The 10000-nt window shown below is 41.2% G+C and overlaps 1 protein-coding gene across 1 annotated transcript in view; it reads right to left on the bottom strand.

Annotated features, from left to right (window-relative positions):
• The window catches only part of jade2 (jade family PHD finger 2), a 153230-nt gene that overhangs the window by 130544 nt on the left and 12686 nt on the right, over positions 1–10000 (bottom strand). Inside the window, exon 2 of the mRNA XM_014985165.2 lies at positions 4670–4733. Within this exon, the coding sequence (XP_014840651.2) occupies positions 4670–4733 (64 nt within the window). The remainder of the gene's footprint in view (positions 1–4669; positions 4734–10000) is intronic.

Here is a 10000-nt window from a genome sequence, read left to right as displayed (position 1 = left end):
TTATTTCTTATATAAAATAGATTATGAAAAATTTATAGGGTGTAAATTGGCAGAGTTGGTAATTATTCTGATGTTATTTACATTATTATTATTATTATTATTATCACTATGAATCTGTATTTTTTCCTGTCGTTAGTTTGTAATCATTTTGTTTATGTGAAATTATTTATTTGTTAGTATAGTATATTGAAAAGGCATATAAACTAAGTAAATGTTGACCCCTTCAACAGAAAACTAACGCTAAGCTAATTAATTTGTTCTTGGTTAATCATCTCGTCCGACTGATAACTAGTTTTTAACAACTTGTTTGAATTAAATGAATAAATGAAATGAAAACGCGGCTGAAGGCCGGCGGCGGCTTTAACTGATGACGATCCATGAAGAGGTTAATTAGGTAACAACAATATAAATAACATCTTGTTAGCGCCCTGCTCCACTACGCTCCATTACCAGCTCATTAATACTCAACTTAATTGTAATTAAGCAGAGGCTGCAGCCAGCATCCACCCACCACTTCACCCAGCAGCTCCACCGGGTTTCACTGCTTTCACTTCAACGCTCAAACCACGTCTGACTGAGTCTGCATACCGAACAATGACAGATATAATTAGGCAGCATCCTTTGGAATGAATTTGGTTTAATGTGGCACATCAGAGTCTGTGAGCGCGCTCAGCACGCTCCTCCATCGCCAGCAGAGCCGCCATGCTGGCCGTCAGAGGTCACCGACCTCTTCTGCACACACACTCAGCAGAATCAGTGTATTTATCGATGAGGATTCAGCTAAAGCTCGTCGCTGCCAAAGACTCTGGGCTGAAAACCGTCTTTCCGGATGTCGCATCGACACGCTGCGTGTCGCTGCGTGTCGCTGCGACATCCGGACATTTCGCTGCAGGACAAAAAGACGATTCGTTTCTCTTGCTGAACACGGCAAAATGAAACATAAATAAACAAAACAAGAAATAAAATGAATTATAAAGTTTCTGCTGGTTGAGACCAAAACACCAAACTGAAAACTTTTATCATCCAGTTCGTGGTAGAAAGAGGGAAACTATAAATCATGCAAATAGAAATTATTGAGCTGGCTTTAATTTATCCTTTAATTGATTTCTTGCCCCGGAGGGACCGGCCCGGAACGACCGGCCCGGAGGGACCGGCCCGGAGGGACCGGCCCGGAGGGACCGGCCCGGAGAGACCGGCCCGGAACGACCGGCCCGGAACGACCGGCCCGGAGAGACCGGCCCGGAGAGACCGGCCCGGAGGGAACGGCCCGGAACGACCGGCCCGGAGGGACCGGCCCGGAGAGACCGGCCCGGAGAGACCGGCCCGGAGGGACCGGCCCGGAACGACCGGCCCGGAGAGACCGGCCCGGAGGGAACGGCCCGGAACGACCGGCCCGGAACGACCGGCCCGGAGAGACCGGCCCGGAGGGACCGGCCCGGAGAGACCGGCCCGGAGGGAACGGCCCGGAACGACCGGCCCGGAGGGACCGGCCCGGAGGGACCGGCCCGGAGGGACCGGCCCGGAGAGACCGGCCCGGAGAGACCGGCCCGGAGGGAACGGCCCGGAACGACCGGCCCGGAGAGACCGGCCCGGAGAGACCGGCCCGGAGGGAACGGCCCGGAACGACCGGCCCGGAACGACCGGCCCGGAGAGACCGGCCCGGAGGGACCGGCCCGGAGGGACCGGCCCGGAGGGACCGGCCCGGAGAGACCGGCCCGGAGAGACCGGCCCAGAGGGACCGGCCCGGAGAGACCGGCCCGGAGGGAACGGCCCGGAACGACCGGCCCGGAACGACCGGCCCGGAGGGACCGGCCCGGAGGGACCGGCCCGGAGAGACCGGCCCAGAGCAGACGGGTCACACATCAGGAAAGAACCGGAGCGCCCGCTAACGCCAGGCTGAAGCACCAAAATCTCCTAATGGGAGTTTGGTTCCTGCTCCAAACAGACAGGAAGCTCATTAATGAGTGAAATAATCTCATTATTTACTTCTATTGACTAAAAACAAGCTCATATATCTGAAAAGTTACTTTTAAGTCAGTTTTGTCTTCTTTCAACTATTAATCAAATTTTATTTGTATAGCACATTTCAAAGAGCTTTACATCATAAAAACAAAAATACAAAGTCATAAAAAAATAGTCAACAATTGAAATATTACATTTTCCCGTCGTTACACATCATATTGTTGATTAATGTTTCATTTATGATGTTTCAAAATCAACTCTAAGTAGGGGGGCTTTCGGCGGTTTTTCTGGAGTTTATTCCAGATTTGTGGTGCATATCCTCCGATACGAGCTAAACAAAAAACACCAGGTAAGATTTAGTGTTTTCTCAGTGTAGCTCGGCTCCCACATGGCAGCTGCTCGACTCCGTCAGCTAACCAGATAACCAAACATGGAGGCCAAGCCTGCCATCATGGCTGCGTGTTAATTAGAAGCCGCACTCAGAGACCCAGAAGCCAAAATTATCCTGGGCATCCTTCAATTAGAAACCTGATAACCTCCAGTGAGCAGCTGCAGCTGCAGAGGTCAGGAGGAAACACAGAGCAGCACAAACAGCCCATTAAAGATGCTGCAGAAACGCTGCACAGACCTGAGACCGCAGGTCCGGCAGCCGCCAGAAAGAAAACGGCTTCATGATCAGACACAAGCAGAACAAGGTTTTACTTTTACGTCAGTAATTTTATCCTGAAGTATTTCTGCTCTTACTTCAGTGAAATTTCTGGATTTTCTTCCCACTGAATGAAAATCAAACATGTTTAAAGCAGAAACTCACCAGACACTCAAACCTGCAGCTTCTGATAGTTTCTGAAGATTTTAAACATTTTATTTTATTTTTTGTCACTTATATGAATTGTTGTCATTGTTGTCCTTAAAATACCAAAATGTCCTCTATACTTTATATAACACTATACTTTAATTTTTAAATATTAAATGTTTTTCAGTAGTTGAATAACATATTTTTATTTTTTACCTTTACTTGAGTGAAAACATGGAAGTAGTTCTGCTCTGACTTTGGCCTCTTCTGGACACAAATCATTAAAAATGCTTCATTCTTCCTCTAAACTTCTGCAGAAATCTCATTTTTAAATGTCAGCAGGTCTCAAAGCTCCACGTTTGACAGCAAATAAACTCTAATAAAATACATTTTGCACATCAGCAAGAGTAAAATGACCCTAAATGTTTTGTTTCTGACACATTGTTGCTGCTTCACTTTGAAATTTGTTGTTTCTGCATCACCAAGAAAACAATTCCTGTCAACTGGAAACCAAACAAATCTCCACATACTGACATCTGGACAAACCGTCTTCCTGAATATAAACATCTGGAAACATCAGGAAGATAAAACTATTGGATTTATCGATGTTTGGAAATCAGTTTTAGAAAATAAACACCTGGCGGCGATGCAACACACCCCAAAAACTAAAACTACAAATATCTACACTGATTAAATAGAGAAATATTCAATTTAATCAGAATATATATCTGATCAATAATAGATATAGCAGGTCAGTAAAATCTGTCACTGACCTTTATTATCAATAAGTTCACTGAATTAGTTTGTTTCTGGATTTTGACTAAACATAAAAACTGATTTTATCTTTTATTAGCATTTTTATAAAATGATGCTTTGTAGATTCATTGATTGATTTTTGCATTATTGATTATTAGATAGCAGAATATGATTAAGTACAAAATGTTATTTATTTACTCCTCTGATTGTTGTTCTTTCAATAATTGGACTTTCTTTGAGTCTCTACACTCCAGTTAGCGATTAATCGATAACTAAATTAGTTGACGATTGTTTCAGTAACCGATTAATCGATAACTAAATTAGTTGACGATTGTTTCAGTAACCGATTAATCGATAACTAAATTAGTTGACGATTGTTTCAGTAACCGATTAATCGATAACTAAATTAGTTGACGATTGTTTCAGTAACCGATTAATCGATAACTAAATTAGTTGACGATTGTTTCAGTAACCGATTAATCGATAACTAAATTAGTTGACGATTGTTTCAGTAACCGATTAATCGATAACTAAATTAGTTGACGATTGTTTCAGTAACCGATCAATCGATAACTAAATTAGTTGACGATTGTTTCAGTAACCGATTAATCGATAACTAAATTAGTTGACGATTGTTTCAGTAACCGATTAATCGATAACTAAATTAGTTGACGATTGTTTCAGTAACCGATTAATCGATAACTAAATTAGTTGACGATTGTTTCAGTAACCGATCAATCGATAACTAAATTAGTTGACGATTGTTTCAGTAACCGATTAATCGATAACTAAATTAGTTGACGATTGTTTCAGTAACCGATTAATCGATAACTAAATTAGTTGACGATTGTTTCAGTAATTGATTAATTGTGTTTAATCTGATTAATCAATTCAGCCCACATAAAAATTATTCCCCTTTTAGTTTTTATCCTAATTGAAAATAAAAGGGAGCTGAACCCAAATGCATCCCAGACTTTTATATTAACAAATCATCATTTTCATTCAACTTCCTAATCATGCTCCAGTTTTTGTTGGTTAAAATGAGGATAAAAACACTCGTTAACTAATAAAACCTTTAACATTTTCATTCTTGGCCTTGAACTCAGAAACTTCCACCTCCAGATAAAAACATCCACATTTCGTCTTTCTTCCACTTACTGTCAGTGGTGTCGGAGTCGTTGCTGCTTGTGGAGTATTTCCTCCTCTTCTTTTCGCTCTCCATCTGTCAGCGGGGGGCGGCGGCACACCGGGGCGAGCGAGAGAGAGAGAGAGAGAGAGAGAGGATGACGAGTGAGAAGATGTTCGCCATGAAAACAGAAGAGCTAGCGGCAGAAAGCAGCGAACTGTCAGAGCGTCCAGAGGAGAGCCTTCACGTATTCACACTGAAACATTCAGAACGAGACTCTTTAGAAAAATGTATTTTTAGGTGTATTTTACTTTTGACTAGTTTTATTCTGGAGTATTTCTACTCTTATTGAGTAAAGTTTTTGTTTTCTGCTTCGTTCTTTGACTTTAATCCTGTTTAATGAAACCAAACGAACCCAGAATTTCATGTGCTTCATGAAAGACGTGGAAACGGTTTGAAAATCAGATCAATGTCTGGAAAAATACAACTTTCTTTAAAAACGACTGCGTTACGTTGAAAAAGTTTAACGAGTTCATTAGATTTGGCTGCAACAAAGTCACTGAATAGTCGAAATAAAAGGAGAAAAACTTCTAAAGATTTTAATTTGTAATAACTGTCCTTTTAATTTTAATAACAAATATAAAACCTACAAACCATTTGATACTCCTGCATGACGTCCTGCAGGTTTACAGGAAATAACAGAAGATACTACAGAAACTCATCACAACAAGCAGAAAAACAGAGAAAACATCAAGTCACAGCGATTCGTCACACAACATAATCTGTTTTATTAATCAAGTTCTCTTGCAGGAAAATCCAGAGAAATATTTCCATCCCAAAGCTGCATGATTTAATAAAACAACATTTAGTGTTTTGAAAGAAAATGGACAGAAAGACTTCAGAAAGCCGGCGCTGCAGTTCGAAACAGATTAAATTCAGAGTCCTGTGATTAATCGTTAAGTTTGTGTTTTCTATCGTCGACTCAAAGGTAAAATCCAACTTTCACTTTCCACAACAACCGCAGTTTGTCCGTTCCACCGTGATGCATGAGTTTCTGTCCAGGGCTGCAGAGACGAAAAATGAAATGAAAGGAGGAAAAACAGCCGAGCGAAGACTGACGAAGAACAGAGAGCTGCTATGAATAAAAATAAATGTTACAGGTGAGGAGGAGAGGAGAGAATAACAGAGGAACTAAAACAACCACCGGCAGCTGGAGCCAACATGTAAATGACTTAAACTAATCTTAGAATATGTTGTTATTCTGAAAGACTGTATTTATATCATCACTACTCATCTTTTAGATCTGCATAAGCTCTCTCTGATATCGAAGTTCACATTTGAAAATAATGTCTTTGCTGAAGTTTCAGCAAAATTAATTTCAGGCATATCAACAACAAAACTACTGTCTTTTCCAGCAGCCACTGTACAACATATACCAGCTGACCAAACATGCTGGAGATCAGCTGGGGTTGCTAGGCAACGTCATAGTGCCTGTCAAATGTGATTTTTTTTTAAACTTCTTGCCAGAAGACGGCGAGGTGTTTGTTTTAAAACGCTCGGTCTGTCTTTAGACTCAAATGGAAAAACAAAACATGCAAAATGTGAGAACAAAGGATAAAAAAATGAGAAATCATCAAATGAAACGGCAACGATTCTGAAATTCACTTTGAGCAAACTTCCACATCCAGGCAGGAAACCCGAAAAGAGGCGGTTTAGTGTGCAGAGGGCAGATTTATGTGGCAGTAAAATGGGGCAATTCCCTCTTCTATGGGACTCTTCCTGTTCCTCAGTCTCCCCGCCTGCCGTGCGCACACTTAACCACGCTGACATTTATGCTGACAAAAAAATACACAGCTCTCCCTTCCTGCCTCTGCTTTTTCTATTCCAGAGAAGCTTTTTATTCCCCTTCCTCCCCCTCGCCTCGCGCCAGCCCCTGTGCTTTACAATAACAAGGAGGGATGCAGGGAGTCTGCGGAGGAAGGTTAAGTACATTATTGACTTCCTCAGCCCCTTCCTCGTCTCTCTGATTCTGACGGGAGCGTTTAGCAGCATCACTGTCTGATCCTTCTCAGGGTTTGTTCATTTTTTCCTTCTGCACTATAAAACAAACCACTTGAGCCACATTCTGCTTTCTTTATTTCTGGCAGAGTGGTTGATTCCTTACCCACCTAACTGACCAGAGCAGGCGCTAAAAGATGCACAAAATCTCTACAAAAATCTGTTCAAAAGATGTTTAAAAAATAAAACAATTTTCAGTTTTTTTGTTTTCAATATCACAAAATTTAAGCTTGGGCTACAATTATTCTATCGATTCTTCTGACGATTAATCGGGTAAAAAAGACGGAATATTCTACAGATTTTAAAACAAATAATTCAACTAATTTTTTAAAGAAGAAAATTAACATTTCATAGCATAAACTGTACTAACATGGCTATCATTTAATGAAGCTAAGCTACTTGCAAAATGTGTTTACAGACAAAAGTTTCATCTCAAAATGTTTATATTCTGGCTCAATTATTGACCTGAACATGTTGATTTTACAGCAAACAGACTTTTTATGTGAACTCAAATTAACAATTACTCAGTTACTACATTTCAATAATCGATTGACGATGATTAATCTGATTAATCGTTTGAGCCCTGATTTAAACACGTGGAAAGATGCCTCTACTTTTGAGGAAACTCCAGTTTTTTCCTGTTTCTCAGAGTCAGGAACTGTTAGGAGATAAAAGAAGCAAATGCTGCTGAAAACCAAAACAGGAACGCTTGACTGAACTGACGTAACTTCAAATGAACAGAGAAAAACTTACATTGATTTAGTAAAACTTTCTAACAGAAGAGAAGGAAAAGTGCAGGAAAAATAAAAAATAAAATCAGTTCACCTTACAGGAAGCATTTCCCAAACTAGAACTTTCTTTAATTAGATACTGAACTTTTTCTTTTTTTGGTTTAAAGTAACAGAAACTCCCTGAAAGCACTAATGTAACAAATTCTGTTTCCCACACCAAACTGAACATAATGCTCGACTAATTAAACTGGTAAAAATCAACAATAAATTGTCTGAGAATTTATCGTGATAAACGATAATATTGTTGTTTTGAGACAATTTTCCAGCAATATTACTGCTATGAAATAATAATAATATAAGAACCAATTCTAAAAAATCAATAAACTTTAAATTCTGATGATCATTTAACACTGGAACTGGGAGACATTTTAAATATCCAGAATAAATAAACAAAACAACAAATAAAATGAATCATAAAATCTCTGTAAACAAAATTAGCCTTGAAGAAACGGTTTAAGTGAGACCAAAACACCAGACTGAATATTTTTCATATTAGTTGAACAGTACTAACCCTGACATAGTTGACAAAATGAGGAAAAAATTTTATTTATGTAAATAATTTTACAACAAGAGGATTTGCTATTTTGCTATTGAGGACATTTTGAAGTTTTAATTACTGCTCTGAGTATGTTGTAATTTTAGCAAATGGCCTTTTTTTAACTGAGATAACTATTATTTCAACAATCGATTAATCATGATAAATTGATCACTGATTAATCAATTCATTGTGATTAATCAATTAATCGCCCTAAATGCCCGTACTATAACAAACTTCTAAAAGGGAGATTTTCTTTTATAAACATAAGATTCTTAGTTTTGCACAAAAATAACACAAAACATCTCAAGACACTTTTACAGAAAAAGCTTCAATCATGCAAACTTGATTCCAGCTGAAGTGCTTCAACTTCTGTTCATTATTCAAACTAGTTTAAAACGTTTTCCACCCTGTTTAAATGGCTGCTTGAACTATGACTAATTAAACTGGTAAAAATAAAAACATCAAAAATAAACTCTACTTGCAACAGATCAGAACAGATCATCAACAGCGGTGAAACAAAATCCTCCAGTTTCAGTTCAGGGGTGTTGAACTTTACCAAACCGCAAAGGTTTAGATTTCAGTCAGCGCAACAGACGGCGCTTCTGTTCGTTCAACTTAATCTAACTTAATGTAATCTAGTTCAGATTACCTAAATCTAGTGGAATGGTTTCATTTCTAATTACTCAGCTAATCTACGCAGATTAAACTTGTGTTGCATAAAATCCAGAAAGCCAACAAACAGCACACAACATCCCGACTCGTCTCGGTTCCGAAATGAATCGAAACATTTTCTGTGCGCAGCTCTGAGGAAGCCAGCGCCGCTCGCAGTGAGACGGCTGCAGGATGCATGCTGGGAAAGCCAATCGCCTGGGGAGCTAATTAAATGCCTGACTACGACTCCGTCGAGAGTCCCATGTCTGCCCGAACGCTTAGAGGCGGAACGTCTTAAACGCACAACAGATCACGCATGAAAACACGGAGCATGAGGATAAGAAACCATGAGTCAGTCATTTCACAGGCGGGTGAAGTGGGATCAGCTGCAGCAGCGAGCGTCGGAGGGAAAGTCAGGTGAGAGCAGCTGGCACTGATACGTGACTGTTTCGCTCCTGCCAGACGCTTTATGGCAGCTCATTCTCACCGGTAACATTTCCCTTTGACTTCTGCGGAAAATAAAGGAAAAATCCAACTGAAAGTTTGTCTTCCTAATCATAGCTGCAGTGTGGTCTGCAAGACTAAACCTCTACCATTCAAATATATATTTTAATTCATCATCTGCATAGAAGCGCACATCATCCAATTAACCGAATAATCGAAGCTCCTCCTCTGGGAAGGCTGACTTGCTGAATCCCATTTGTCTCTCTGTCCATCCGTCTGTCTGTCTGTCTGTCCGTCCTTCTGTCCGTCTGTCCGTCCGTCCTTCTGTCCATCCGTCTGTCTGTCCGTCCGTCTGTCTGTCCGTCCGTCTGTCTGTCCGTCCGTCCTTCTGTCTGTCTGTCCTTCTGTCCGTCCGTCCTTCTGTCCGTCCGTCTGTCTGTCCGTCCGTCTGTCTGTCCGTCCGTCTGTCTGTCCGTCCGTCTGTCTGTCCGTCCGTCCGTCTGTCCGTCCGTCCTTCTGTCCATCCGTCCTTCTGTCCGTCCGTCTGTCTGTCCGTCCGTCCTTCTGTCCGTCCGTCTGTCTGTCCGTCTGTCTGTCCGTCCGTCCTTCTGTCCGTCCGTCTGTCTGTCCGTCCTTCTGTCCGTCCGTCAGTCTGTCCGTCCTTCTGTCCATCCGTCCGTCCGTCAGTCTGTCCGTCCTTCTGTCCATCCGTCCATCCGTCCTTCTGTCCATCCGTCCCTCCCTGCAGATGATGCTGCAGAGGAAAAGCTGCTCTTGGTTTAGCGCTTCGCTTAAAGACGGCACATCGTCGTCTCCCAGGACGTCCATCTATTAAGAGTCAGTAGCTGCAGAAACCGGGAGAAAACTCGACTGGCTGTCAG

The sequence above is a fragment of the Poecilia mexicana genome, unplaced genomic scaffold (assembly GCF_051168715.1).
Source record: "Poecilia mexicana isolate PSO_F unplaced genomic scaffold, ASM5116871v1 scaffold_14, whole genome shotgun sequence".
Classification (NCBI taxonomy): Eukaryota; Metazoa; Chordata; class Actinopteri; order Cyprinodontiformes; family Poeciliidae; genus Poecilia; species Poecilia mexicana.
The sequence above is the reverse complement of the archived record's forward strand: the minus strand, read 5'-3'. Positions and strand labels throughout refer to the sequence as shown.